This window comes from Pinus tabuliformis, chromosome 3_2 (genome assembly GCF_031772625.1).
Source record: "Pinus tabuliformis cultivar Carrire ecotype Pingquan chromosome 3_2, CPIR1, whole genome shotgun sequence".
In the NCBI taxonomy this organism is placed as follows: Eukaryota; Viridiplantae; Streptophyta; class Pinopsida; order Pinales; family Pinaceae; genus Pinus; species Pinus tabuliformis.
Genome location: NC_142302.1, coordinates 853,739,642 through 853,755,319, shown reverse-complemented (window position 1 = coordinate 853,755,319; position 15,678 = coordinate 853,739,642). Strand labels below are relative to the sequence as shown.

At 35.0% G+C, this 15,678-nt stretch overlaps 1 protein-coding gene and 1 pseudogene across 1 annotated transcript; one reads left to right on the top strand and one right to left on the bottom strand.

Moving 5' to 3' along the window:
- Positions 1-2,010: 2,010 nt before the first annotated feature.
- LOC149183349 (protein-L-isoaspartate O-methyltransferase 1 pseudogene) lies at positions 2,011-2,668 on the top strand (annotated as a pseudogene).
- A 6,308-nt stretch (positions 2,669-8,976) lies between these two features.
- Positions 8,977-11,480, bottom strand: LOC149183348 (serine carboxypeptidase-like). The gene is made up of 6 exons (XM_089418705.1): positions 11,378-11,480; positions 11,203-11,283; positions 10,192-10,280; positions 9,793-10,051; positions 9,495-9,628; positions 8,977-9,408 (listed from the first exon to the last, which is right to left on the bottom strand). The coding sequence occupies exons 1-6, from the start codon at positions 11,403-11,405 to the stop codon at positions 9,259-9,261; spliced, it is 741 nt and encodes a 246-aa protein (XP_089274831.1). The 5' UTR covers positions 11,406-11,480; the 3' UTR covers positions 8,977-9,258.
- Positions 11,481-15,678: the final 4,198 nt, after the last annotated feature.

Below are 15,678 nucleotides of genomic sequence, written 5' to 3'. Positions count from 1 at the left end.
TGGTGGCTTAAGGTTGGCCAATATCTCTAAAACTTGGCTCGAAATAGTTCTGGAACAATTTTGAATCTAGCTAAAAAGTGATGTCTTTTACAAAATGGATGTATTCCTTAATGATTGTTTAAATATGACAACAAACTATTGTGATGGTGGTTTGAAAAAGACCAAAAATTGTTCTCTAGTAGAAGCAATAAGTCTTCTATCATGTGGTGGTTTAAGGATGACCACAAACCAACTGGTATTGATGGAAAATCAGTTTGTTTTTAGCTATAACTCTGACTATGGCTTTGACTAACTTTAGTTCAAGTTGTGGCTCAAGCTTGTTTTATATGACTTTGAAGCTAGTAGTTGACTATCAATCCCCCACACCTGCGCCCCCCCCCCCCACACACACACCAGCTAGATACAAGTTGAGAAGATGAAGATATATCCACGATATAATGTGTCAATACTTGAAAATGAACTCTATAGTATGACCAATATGACTTCTTGGTTATTGAAGACCATTTCCAAGAAGTGATTGATCCAAGGTGAATCTTTATTGTTGTAGGAGTCTTGTTTGTGGAACAATTGTCTAAGACATAAGTATGTTTTCCACAATGCTCACAAGGATGAAGATCAAAACAACGATCTTTTAAGTGAACAAGTCAATCACAATGTTGTCATTTGACAATATGAAGTGGATGGGAAAGAGGAGCAAGAGAAGATGAACTGTCTTGAAGAAATTCAACTCTCTAATACTGGATTGGTTTAGAGTGGTCCGAAAAGTGAAATGTTGAATCTTTGTCATACCCATGTCCAATTCTATGCTTGTTATTGATGACTTCTTCCCAAGGTCTGATGGTGGGCTTGGGAAGTTCAAGTCCAAATTATGCATCTTCATTAAGTAGCTCTTGAAATGACATCATTGATCTAACCAAGTGTTGGATGCTAATGGTAATCAATCTCAAATAGAGTATTGTTCTAAACAAAAACCAATTTAGAATGTTAGATTCCTTTATTATAGTTCATGTCACTAAAGCTATGATTCGATCTAGATAAAATAGATCTTGTTCTATGCATCTTGTAAATAGGTTAGAAGCTTAGAATGAGTGGCTTTATCGATTTTGACTGTACCATCAATAGTAAACACTATTAGAGTGTTCAATAACTCTAATAAATCCTGAATTCAAGTCATTTTGTTAACAAACCAAAAGTAACGAATAAAAAATGTCAATTTCAAATAAATAAATATATATATAAATGTGAATTGAACTGAATTTCAAAAAGTTACAACTTACAAAAGAAAACTATTCATAAATTATCGTTATTCTAGAGTGGATTTTCATCTTGTGGGTGATTGTGGCATCGAATGCTTTGAATCCTCGGATTACTAGCTTGAACCAAAAAGCTACCAAACTCACATAGTGAATCAATGTAACATAGTCAACCCAAACTTCACTAAACTTGGAATTAAAAATGGTATCCAATCAAAGATGGTCAACACTTCTTTCCACCGTAACAGCAATAAATTTTCGATAAGTCAAGCGTACAACCCAAAAAAACAAAATGCACCTTTTCTAGAATTGCATATGTTAAATCTAGCATTACCAGCTTGAATATTTGCTTTTGCAACTGTTCCCAAAATTCCAGGTACTGCACATATACCCACAACAACATACAAATGCATGTCACTACTAAAATATTTCACTACTTAGCGAAGCACAATAGCAAAAATCGTAAGCTCTCCACCCATCTGTGGCCCCCATCTCAGACTAAACGATAATATGGATATATTGAATATTTAATACACACATTCCTCGAGATGTTTACTGTTGCTAAGGCTGTGGAGCTGATTGATGTAAACGAAAATAGCTACCCTGCATAAATCCACTCATCCTATGCCGTTACAGTTCTTCTAATAAGTGTAAAGCCCCAAAACCCCTTGATTTTCAATAACGACAGTGTTTTTTGGGACCAATTGGAGAAATCCGCCTTGAAGTGTTTTGAAAATTTTGAAACTAGATCTTCGACATGAGCTGGACGGATCATTGCAAGACCAACAAGGGCATGGTCTCCAAATTTCATGGTCGGAGTTGCATTATTAATAATAATATATGTTAATCTCGTAATTTTCTACTGAAGGTTAAGTCCTACAGTTCAGGACTATGGGGATCATCCCCTCCACAGATTGGAATTCAAATTCCAATTCCAAGCTCATAGACCGACCACAAAAATATGGAATTCTTCAGTCTAAAGTTGCAGTTGATGCCATGATACAAACTGATCGAGCAGATTACGTTCTAGATTAGAGAAGTGCTTATATTTACTCTCCTCAGTGTATATAGGTTACAACTTACAACGCTACTATATCCGCTCCTCATGCCTAATGTCTTGATTATTTGTCAAACAATCGTGTACTTGATGTTCGCTCTGGTTCTGGGTAATTACCCGGTGCTTTTGCATTGATGGTTGGAGAGACTGGGAGAACTGTGGGAGTGGAACTCATTTCTCAGCTAGTGGATAGGTCTATCGAATCGATAAAGGAGACCTGCTACTCATTTGTTAGACAGAGGAGCTCTTTCCATTCATGTGGGTGATGGGAAGAAGTTTTCCAGATGGAGGACTTTATGATGCTATCCATGTAGGTGCAATAGCTGTAGAAGTTCTGGAAACATTGAAAATATCATGAACTTTGGTGGCTTTACCACCTGAAACGACCTCAATAGCTGTACAGAAGCTAAAATGTATAAGTCGACTTCGGACTAAATATCGAGTATATGAAATTCTAGATAACAATTGGCCTTGAGAAAAGATCGAAGAGTAAAAGACTACAGTGTGATTGTCACATTGTTATGGCCATCTTGAATGCACAACGGATAAGCTTGTCGCGTTATTATGACCATCTTGAATGCACAACGGATAAGCTTCTGCGAACAGCAACAGATTGACGATGGAAATTTCTATTTGACAGGGATGGCATTAATAGAGCAGAAAAGTACGTAGGTAAATAAATGCTCCAATAGCACGTGAGCAGTCACCTTGGGGGCAACGCTGAGAGGCTATGGAGAATGCGTGAAAATCAGGAGTTTTTGGTAGGGTTTCTAATGCAAAAGGTAAAGAAAAGGTAGACAAACGACTAAGGAGAAAAATGGAAACCTATCTGTTATATGTATTGATGTAGCAAAGAAACAATTAAGTTACACCAGCTTTGATACTATTATTGAACTCATGAAAATTGAAAAGTCAAGATTTGATAAGCATCACATAGCATATTATTAACTACATACATATAGATACAGTCGTATGTGACCTTTCTATTATTTTTTCAAGGACTTCCAAAGACTATTCTTGTTCCTCCACACCAAACCTAACAAATTAGGTATCAACACATGCTCATGGATGTTTATTCTTAGTCCCATTGCAAGTATTGAAATTCATTTATAAATGTAAGGAGAAATACTCTATATAAGGTATCCAACACATGCTCATGGATGTCTATTCTTAGTCCCATTGCAAAAATTGAAATTCATTTATAAATGTAAGGAGAAATACTATATATATATATGCATATATGCACACACATATATACAAGAAATGTTGTTCAATGTTTATGTTTTTTATTTTATATTAATTTTGTATTGCCTCAAAATATAATATAACGAAAATATATCAGACAACCACCATGTTAAATAGAGTTCAATGTTGGTGGTTTCAGTCTACCTAGTGGGAAACCAACTACTTTTAACACCCTATTGAATATGCAACTTGTTCAAAACACTAACATCTTCAACAAAACTAGTCTATCTGCTCAAATATTGTAATACAAAATATTGCCATTAAACATTCTAGAAAGTTAAGAATCTTAGGAAGTGACAAGTGATTGGCCTTTGGTGCTCGAACTTGGAGGAGCTTGAGGGTCAAATCCACACTCGACGTGGCTTCCTAAATGTGCTAGCTTGGCACCTAGTATTTCTAAGCAAACCTATTAGTTTCTCTAAGCACATTTGATGTCTTTCAAATCAGAATATACGTTGTACCTTTCTTCATGTTTTACTTTTAAGACCTTTCCCAATAGGGTCTTCATCTGCTAGTGAAGAGAATGGAGATGAGGTATTGTTTCCTTCTTCTCTTGGTTTGGCCAGGGACATGAACGCAATGAGAAAATTCTTCAAGTATTTATGAATAAAAAAAAATCTTGGTAGTCTTTAGTAGTAAGGGATTCAAGTTAATGGATTTCGTTATAGGTTTTAGGAGGAAAAGTCAAATGGTAATTGTTAGCAACTTCTTGCACATGTTATTGCATGTGATTCCAATCCTAAGGGTCACAACCAACCCCTTTGCATCATCTATGCATTCGCTTCCTTCTCATGTTGCACAGAAGGGTCACACAATAGGGTTCCACATAATTTACTAGTGACAAGGGGATGAAGGTTCAGATTAAAAAATTTCAGCCATAAGAGGGAGTGCAACAGAACACTATGAGATTACCAACGTGGCACAGGATAACAATTGGACAAAGGGGAAAAGGGTTCACCACAAATCAGGGGCAACATCAAGTTACTAGCTTTTAGCTACCCACCGAGTGACCATAAGCACATTAGATCAAAAACATGCAGAAAAAAGAGACTAACCAGCTCACTGAAATACAAATTGGCATTGCAGAAGACTTAGAAGTGATATTGACTCTTGAAAGAGCGTCCTTTTCAAAATCAGGTCTCCACGATTGAAGGTTTGGAGGAAACACCAACAACCTTATAGCTCGAGGAGAACTCCTTTGCTAGCATCCAACTTCTGTAATGCAACCATCACTCCATTCTTGCCCAAAGCTCCTACAATTCTCTACAACCCCAAAGCCAAGCTCGCACCCAAGAAGATTCAGGATACCACGTAGCAAAACGTAATTTTCACTAGAATCACTCTAGGATTACAATACTCGAACATAGAGGAAAGGGGTCGTAAAACATGTTTAAATTCATGATAGGATTTGCATGCTTGTGCACACAAGGGTTTAGCCATGCCACACCATACATTAATGGTCTAATTGTTAATGGGATGTTGGGTTCATCCCCCAACCGTTCTCCCTTCATTGATATCCACCTCAATCAGAGAGTTGTTCAATTTTTATTTATATGTATGGATGGTTTTTATGTAAAATGCAATTCACTTTCTAGATGCAATTGTGGTTTCAATAAAACCAATGTTATATTTAACCTGGGGAATATGAGAAGGAAAAAAAAAATTAACGAAAAATCCCATGCAACCTTCTAAGGCATAAATATTTTCGTAACCACTCTCTTAGCCCTCATCATAGGATACTCCCACACCATCGTCTATGCACTCTAAAATAGGAATCAATGAACCTCCTAGGATCAAACATGATCATTCAAAGCAAGCAAAGGGGTATATATTGCCCACAATCCACATCCCATGATGAAGCCAAATTACATGCCCGTCATAAAGGGTGATCAAATGTGAAATTAAGAATTTTAAGGGAATGTAAGGGATCCTTAATCCCCCCACTCCATGTCACCCCTACCTCTTCCTCACCTCTAAGGTACAACACTTTGTTGTGTCCCTTGTGTTACCCTAATATCCTACATCACCTTCCCCTCTTCTCCCCCACATTCTTTATCATTCTCTTGTTGCTCTATCTTTTTCTTTCTGCCACTCTGCCTTCCATCTCTAATCACTTTTTTATCCAAATGTTCATCCTTCAACACTCTACCATCATGGAAGGATTTTGTTGCATTTGTTGTTCATATGTTGTCTATAGAGAATTGCACAACCTTAAGCGAGCTCTAAATAGCTCGAATCGAGTCTCAAGAACACCCACCATAACGCCTAATAATCTACTCTATAATTTCTGTTGGAATAATCAATTGGAAAATCACTTGGGATTGTTGGGAGACAAGAAGGGTGCTTCAAGCATACACACAAAGCGATGAATATGGACAATGGGGGAAGGATAATGAAGCTACCCTATCACCTCTCATTGAGAAAAAAATGGAATTAGAGCAATTAGACATTGCCCTATTAAAATTAGTTATTCTATTTTCCAACTTCAAAGGAGTCCTTGTAATGGATAGAATTTGTCCAAGCCATTCCCATGCAATTGAACCAATAGAGTTTCTAAGCATCAACATCCATTTGGAATTTCTAGATAGTGCAACCTTGAGATATGAGTTTCCATGTTTTGTTGTTTTCTATTTCTAACTCGTCATTTTTTCAAATTCTAAAACTATTCACTATATGGGGTGAATGAGCACATTTAATTTTGACTAAAAAACTCATAAGAGTGGAGCGACTCATGTTTTGACTTAATGTTGTGTAATTTCATAATCTATTTTGAACATTACATGGGTTATGAAAAGTAAAGTATCAAAGAAGAAAAGAAAAAGAGAAATGATATATCGTTTAAAATGAATAGAAACCACAAAGTCATTAGAGGAAATTTCATGCTAAAAGTAGTCTTTTAAGGAAAAATAATAGTTAAAATAATAACACAAGAATTATAAATTTTAGAGGGAAAAGAAGAAAACTATTTTTTTATTATATCTTTGGTTTATCTCATTATAGATTTTCTCAAATTTCAAGTGTATACACTCCTTAGGTACGGAATTAATGTTCACATCCAAGTAGTACCCATTATGCATACTTCTCAGAAGACCCACATTGATAAAAATTGAATATACACAAGCATGTCAAACATGTTTTTTAATATATCTTCATTTTTTATCAATTGACTCTTCTGAGAAGTATGCATGATGAGTACTCGTTGAATGAGAAATTGAATTATGCATCTAACGAGTGTGTATGCTTGAAATTTGAGTAAAACTATAAGGATATAAACCAAAAATGCAATTAAAAAAAATAGTTTTCTTTTCCTTTAAACTATTCACATGTATCTCTTTTTAAACTTAATAGATTTTGATTGGTTTACATATTATGTAGATGAAAATTTCATGAACACTTTTAGATTAAAATTTCCTCTAATACCACGATAACTTTTGAAACCTTAATGTTGAATACCACGATACTGAAGCTTTTGAAACCTTAATGTTGAAAAAATTCTAAATTCTTAATACAAATACTATGTTGAAGTTGCACATAAAGAAACTTGTAAACATAGTTTCTCAATATTACCATCACTTGCTATGTGGTAGTAAAAGAAAAATCTATTATGGAAGAATCCCAATATGTAACACGTTGTTGCTTATATTATTCATATATTGTAAATAAGACACTAGATTTATATAAATCATTAAAACAAAGTTTCCATTAATCACTTTTATTTCATATTGCATAACCATAAGTGTAGATACATGAAAGCTTCACACGAAATTGAAAGAAGAACAAAGGGCTCCGCATAATAAAGAGCGTTGAAATCTCTATTGAAGTCTTTAACAATCAATGATATGACCAAAAAAAAAAAAATGTGCTTAGTTAATTAACCAACGAGTAATATTTTACGTAGAAAGCATCTCTTAAATTAGATTAATAATTAATATTATTGAGTACATATAACTCCACTCAAAATTCTTAAATTTTACATATTGTAAAAACATATAGTAAATACCATAGCCTACGTATTAATATTTCGACTGTTTTCTTATAAACATGGGAATGATTGGTTAGTTAAAAAGGGACTATTGTGGTAGCAGGGATTCCAACCAGATCTCCTCCACTCCCATGTAGACTTATCACCACAGATGTGTTATAGTCTCTATTTAGATGTGTTATAGTCTTGATCGGTTTTCCGATCATTTTGTGAGAGAAGCACTACTACATGTAGGGGGGTTTAAGACAATATTTGAGTCAATTGTCTTAACTTAAGACAAAAAGAAACTCAAATATTGTCTTAAATATTGTCTCTAAGCGGGTGTCTCAAAATATAATGTCTCAAAAATTTGTCTCTATAAAGACAATATAGAACACATATTATTATTGTCTCTATAAAGACAATTTGATTTGTCTCTCTAGAGACAATTTCATTTGTGTCTCTTTAGAGACAATTACATTTTTGTCTTTTTAGAGACAATTCCATAATTCAAACTATTGTCTCTCTAGAGACAATATAAAAAATTATTTAAAAAAAATAAATGTCCATAATTCAAACTATTGTCTCTCTAGAGACAATATAAAAAATTATTTAAAAATAAATAAATAAAATCATTTTGAATGTCTGCTGGCCCGTATCGTTCTCACCTGGAACAGATTCGTAAGATAATAAGCAGGAATCTTCCACACAATACAGAGTTAACAAAATGTGCGTACGCCTCCAGACGCTTAGTATGCGCATTAGTATTAGATAAAGATTCAATTCAGACAAGGTGTTAGTAGCTGAGTTCCAACATATAATTGATCAAGACACAATGTTCTAGCCATAGCTGATCAACAATGCCTGCCTGTAATTGATGAAGAAATCTAAAATGTCCAGGAGTAGGATTTCTTTATAAGGGTAAAATCACTAAAAGCATGATGCTTTAAAAATTTTAAGGCTTACTTCAGGTCTGCTTTAGAGTAGCCTGTATGAAGGGTAAGTGTTTTGTTCCAACATGGATCCTTCCTCAAAGTGCATCGAGTAGTGTAGACAGCAGCAGCAGCACGCATTGATGGACCGTAGATAGTCCATGCGCTTTATGGACATATCTTGCCATGCCAAGCACTTAATGTCCAAGAGGCTTATAAAGGGATAAGAGGCAAAAAGAGGAAACATGCATATTCAACAATAAAATAATAGAACGAACGAGAAGTGAAACACAGCCAAACCACATAGCCTCCAATTCAAATATAAGTAGACAATACTGGCATCCATTGTATGATTGCAAACAACATAAATGTTTTCATGTCATTGTCAATAAAATTGAATGTAGGCTAAGAGCATCATGCTTTGAATTCCCCGAGACTCTCTCAACCAAATATTTTTGTTGAATTTACAATTTCTTTCATCCAATTTACAATTTCTTTCATCCATTAGGACATCAGAACATGCTGGAATAAGAACACAGGACATACTATTCATGTTCTTGAATATAACTTTAACACCATGTATAATCATAATTCCACAAGGCTTGGTAAGCAATAAGAAGCACTATTTCTATACAGTTAAAAAGTGGCCATAAAAAGCTTTGACACAAGTTAGCAAGACTGATGGTCCCAATGCACAATTATTTTGCCAAATCAGAAAATACACATCTTTGGGGATGCACACTACTGTAAATCTAGAAAAATTTACATTAATCTAGGTGAAGAGAGCAATTCTCCTAGTTAAGCAGATAACTAACTCTCAAAATTCTTCTCTGGCATCTCCGTCACTGTCTTTAAAATTTGAGAATTGTCATCAGTAATACTTCCTTGTGTCCAGCGTTTTAACATCTCCAAGGCTGCTTTTGGCTGATCCATTGGGACCATATGACCTGCATCATGAACCTGGTGCAACAAAATAGAAGATTCCGTAAGGAAGAAATTATCTACTTGTACAACGAAATCAAAGATGATCATCGAGTGCCTTTTACCTTGAGAAAACTGAGTGGTCCATAACTGGTTATTAAACCTGCTTCCTTATCATCTACAAGGAAGGATTTTGTAGGCGCCTTCTTGAAATTCTCACTTCCAGACCAATCCATGGAATTCACCCATCTTGAATTCCCTGAAAGACACATAACTTGAACAATTAACTTTTCAATTTTGAAGATTAGACTGACAAGCCTAAAAAACACAACTGCAAATAAGTTAATAACAGACTTAACACCTAAATCATAAAGTCATTGTCCAAAACAAAAACAATATGTTATATGTATACAGTATCATTACCTAACCAATTGCAAATGAGATCATATTCTCCTGCATAAACTAGCAACTTAACACCATCCTCCAAGAGTGTTGGAATGCCAACTTCCATATTCCGCATCCAGTCAGTAAGCATAGCTTCATAAACCAAGGGGCTACAGGAGACAAATTTTCGGCTGCCAACCCCCAGGGCATCCCTAACGGAACCCTGGTTTAAGTAATTCTCCATATTTGAAAAATCATAGCACAGGCCACCATTGCACTCCTTTCGAACATCATAGTACTGCAAAATATAAAACAAATAATGAAAACTAATATCGTAAGATATATAAAACAACGATGACAAACTACATTTTAAGATACAAAATGCTGATAAAATAAACATAATGTCTGGTTGCCCAGTATTTAGAATTTAAGTCTTACATTGATATTCCCAGCTAATGCCATAATGGAATTGAAAATTGAGGTGCACACCAAGTATGATGCAAAGCATGTGACAGTCCCTTTGGTACCTGACAAGTTATCACACCAGCTATAATCAGAACCTACATTAAGAACCTTCGATAAAGGATCCAGCATAAGATCAGCCGTAACCAGTTACTTAAAACACTTCACAAATGGTAACTAAGGATCATAGAGAAAACAACATTTAGCCATCAAGCTTCTCGCAATTTAAAACATAGTAACAAGATTTCAATATGAACACATACAAATCTAGTTCAGTAAACAAAGTATACATCTCATAAATATGAAAATATGCATTTATTTCCAAATTTTAATAGGATTTCAGCCCCATGAAAAAATGTTCCTTGAAATTTGATGACTAGTTTATATTTATAGGTGTCTATTTCTGAGATTTTTGGGCTGTTTTTTACGGATTAAAGGCCTACAAGCATCAAATACATGAGATATATTATCAAAAACGATAAAAAGTGGACCGTGCTGCAAAATGTTTGTAAAAACACACAATAAACAAGAATGAACTAACTAGAGGAGGGAAAAGCATCACCTATGCACAATATTTTGAGATCCAGATAAGCCTTCACTACTGTTATGGAAAACGCTTGCACAAACAACTTAAAAAATACATTGAATATTTCAAAAACCACATCAACAAACAAGCCTTCCATAGCGGATAAGTGTTCAAAGCCCTTAACACAAATTTTATGGATTGTACTTGCTCATTATGTACTGAAGCAAACACAGTTCAACCAAGAAGAATGCTAGATTTTCCATCTGAATAATAGATAGTACGACTTGTCAGTACAGTAGGGTATTATTAGGAATACAATAAAGAAAAGTAATTTAAAACATGAATGCTAGATTTTATGAGGCATTTTCGAAAGTAGATTTGATCAATGCCACACAGGCTGCTTTCAACAATATAAAAAGTGGTGTCATTCAAAACTTTACCACTTTGTTGGAATCAGCTACCTTTAGAAACCCGAGGAGGAATACATATGGCCGAGTGGGAACTGTAAGCTTGAAGTTCAGTTGCTTTAATATCGTAGACTCCTGCGAAGAGTTATTATCAATTGATCAGTCAATCTGAATGTTTGGAGACTATGTTGCAATCAATGACAAAGAATTATCAGTTAGAGCTAATTACCATGGCCACTATCTATTCTGACGTGCATTCATTTGGGAAGATGCGGATGAAGTCATTGACCTGTAGCCAAGTATAAACCAGCTCTTATCAATATTGTGTTACCTATTATAATATAATTTTTGTGTTGATTCCAGCATAAAGCGTAATCTTCTGTAGGAGTAGATATTGCTGGTGTATGTACTTTTATACAACCAACAAAGTGTTCTTTTAATTAGATATAAACACATCCTTTCTTACAGATGTCAGCAAGTCATCCTACATGTGGAGGACAGACTTCTTCATATTTACTAGCTATAAACATTGCAGCGATAGCAAGTAATGGCAAATTCTTCCTTGCAATACTCTGAATAGAAAGGTATCTGTCAATGATGTTCACAGTGAGATACAACGTCTCTGGCATTAATTTGTAAATTTAGAAAAGTCAAAAACGCATGTGAAGAATGTAAATTTGTAAATTTGTCAAAGAAATAATGAAATTACAATTAATTTAAATAAATATAAAAAAACCAAAACACAACTTTTTTGGGTGCCAGCACACTAAGATCCTGATTCCTTATTCATAAGATGGATACATTAAAAATTGAGAACTTAGATGCTTTACAACCTAAAAAATTAATGAAAATCGTACTTCCTGCTTAATAAATCTAAGGTTAAAAAGGATCTGTGTTGAATATCAATCCCAATTATCACTTGTGTTAGCTCTGTAGTTTTCCATCATTGGTTTCTCTGTAGTTTTCCATCATTCAGGTGAACCCAATGATTTTGTTAGTGTATAGGCTTTAAGCGAAACCATAATTTTCCATCTTTGGAAGAACCAATAATTTTATTTAGACCCTAGGGAAGAAACCACCAAAGGCATAGAGATCAGAGATCTGAATCCATCAAATTGATTTCACTAGCTTAGATTCATCTTGATTCTTAACCCATAAAAAAATTCTGCAAAGTTCATTTTTGTTTGAAGGTGCAAGCACTTCAAATTTGCAACTTGAGGTTTTTCATCATCTTGACATGTGATAGATTAGACATTGTTAAAATGGATCTATGTTAATTTTTTTTTTTTCTTCGAACACAGCATTACACATCCCCAAACCACTTGGACTATACAATGTGCTACTCTAGACAATAAAATCAACACTGTTGAAAATATATCCTACTCAGAAGTTAAAGAGAGATGCCCAAATAGTTTGCCAAGATAGCAATTCTGCAATAAAATAAATGTCAAATTACAAATCCATTACCAGTAATTTTTAGAGGTGTAGATAGTCTTCATGTCTAGTCAACAGAGATATGCTAGCCCTCTTGCTTACAGCAGTCAGGGGGCTAATGTACAGATATCCTAAGTCTCCCGCTTACAGTAGGCAGGGGACTTACACATACATATGCTAGCCCTCTTCCTCGTTGTAGGGCTTATGTATAATTTCTTTTCTAATAAATTCATTTGTTAGTAACATATATGGAATTTTCCAAAACAAAAAGGAAAAGGAAAACACCAGCATACAACATAACCTTTTTTCCTCAGTAACATACAACAAAACATGCCAGAAGAAACTTTGAATAAACTGTCCAATGGAATTTTTCTAAATGCTGTAAAGAACCAAAATTCTGCAAATATTCGAAAATGTTTACAAGTATTTATAGGCACACTCCCATACCTCAAGTTTTTTGGTTTCAGCTTCAGCTTTAGCAGTCTGGAGATTTATCCAAGCTTCAATTCTTGCTTCTTCTCGCTGATATCTGAAATTTACAGACAACCTGAATGCTCAGACATTTTATTGCAAAATTATATATAACAAATGCTAGTAATCTCTTAAAAGGCCATTTCATACTATTGTAAGCTAATTTTGATCATGAGTTTGTGGCAAAATAAATTGAAATAATTTGAAATTGTTTAAAGCAGATTGTGACTTATGTTAGAGATTTGCATCAAATGAGCTTCTTCTGGACTAACGGAGTTTCTCATCCTAGAACCATTTTACACAGACTGAAACTACAAATCAAGAAAGGTTTAGCTTCAATTATGTATTTTGTGGAAAAATAAATTGAAGTAATTTGAAATTTTTAAGGCAGGATGTGATCTACATTATAGTATGCCAAAACTCAGCTTCTTCTGAATCAACTGAGTTTTTAGAGCCATTTTACAGAGAATGAAATTACAGATCACAAAAGTTCTGGCCGAATAATTTAAGGCAAGGTTATATAAATTTCCTATAATTAGGAGCTACTGTAAGGAATCACTGGTTTTCGATGAATATAAGGAGAATCAATAACAAATGGCCCTTATTCTTCTAGTCCATCCAAAAATTTCCCTGATAAAGGTTATGTACTTGAACTCAAACACGATGTTAAATATGTGCATGCTCGGTTTCTATCTCAAGTTTCAACTAACTGTGCATTCTCAAAAGTTTAATCTCCGAAGTGGTATAAAAGCAAGTACTAGTAAACTTTTTGATCAGAGCTATTTGTCTAAAATTCAAATCAGAGATACTTGTCTAAAATTGAAACACAATCTTTGAACTTTGGGCTATGCATCCTCAAAATATATGCTATCCAATTTGAAACGAGGTGACTCGTATCAATGAAGCCTTTTCCATTGTGGTTCAGTTCAATTTTCTATTGCCCTATTCTATCACATTATGGATCTCCACTTGTTAGGCTATGGTCCCATGGTGTGGCTTCCATCTATTGATGCAGTAAACTAGGAAAACTGTTACCCACAACTGCTGAACTGCTAGGAAAAATGGTCCTAAACAACAGGGGATGACTGTTTTTAGCACAAGGTTCCACTCAATCCCGCAACTTCTTTGCTTCTCCTTCAAATAGGGATACGGCACTGTGATTTAGCAGGTTTGCCATATTAATGTGAACGTTTGCAAATAGGGATGCAACACTGTGATTTAGTACGTTTGCATTTAAGAAGGCATCACAAAGACAGCGATCAGAAGCCAGGGAACCCAGAAAACACATGAACACCACCAAATAATTTTAGTACTGAAGTGAGGGAGAGACTATCACATCAATCCAGAGACCTATTGGCAAATCTCTTGGTTGGCGTAGTATTCCATGAACCCCACCCTTGGCAAAGCAGCAGACCATTAGCTTATTGCCAATTGGTCTCTGCACGCTATCTATATAGTCCTACATCTATCTGAGAAATACCCCACAAGAAACCAGTTTCTTTCTCACTTGCATGAAATGAATAATAGAACGAGAATAACTGGATTAAAACATAGTATGCAGAAGTAACCACAGGATTAAGTTGGCTAGGTCTTTCTAATCCCCCTTCTTGTGCACTTGAGTCGATGTTATCACTAATACAAATGACAGCGTCATTGCTGGTGGTGCAACTGTCATCATTGGGTAAGTTGGCAAGGCATAAAAAAGCAACATAGCCATGACATGGATCTGAATACTTCTCATGAACATATCTCAGCTCATTTCTTCCTGCACTTAAGTGGAAGTCAACCATGAAGTTTGCACATTCCCTGGAACAAGTAAATCAAATGTTATTCCTTAACAACGCACAGGGTTAACTAAATGTGCACACACCCCAGACAGTTTGATGTGCACATTTGTCAATCTTTCCCATATGTAGAATTATATACAATTTCAGACAGGTTGCCAGTAAATTAGTGTTGTAGCAGGTCCACTAGGTTTTGGATATATAATCTACAGATTGCGTAATTCATGGAAATTCCTAAGATATTTAGGAGTAAGTATCCTTTGGAAGGTTAAACTCATTAAAAGCATGGTGCCTTGAGAACTAGAAGACTTACTTGAGATCTTCTTTTGAGTAGCCTGTGTGATAAAGCTGTGGTAGCTGAATAGATGCGGTGGATCTAGATTGGGGCACTCTACATATTTTAACCCCTTCTCTATTGACATTACAAGTTTATACTTGTGCGATTTTCCTCACCCGTCCAGTGTTATTGGCCACAATATTCTTGGCATGATTTATGTCTTCCTTTGAGTGCTACAGGTCCAGAATAGTGGAAATTGAGGCACCTCTTAACCAATATTATAGGCCTGTATCTTTTGAGACCTAATGATTCAACACCAGAAACTATTCCATAGTAAACCTGCTTTCACAATCCTCGATCCAGAACTGGTGTGATTTACACATGAATTGGAGTTTAGCTACAATGTGCTCAAAGCAGTTTCTTTTTGGCATCATATTTATCCAGATTCTAATCTATCGCCAGGAAATTCATCCAAATTGTTGACTATCACCCAAAGAATCAGCGATGTGAATCAAAACAATCAGGAGATTGTCGTGGAGTTAGCTTCCTCAATAGTAATAGCAC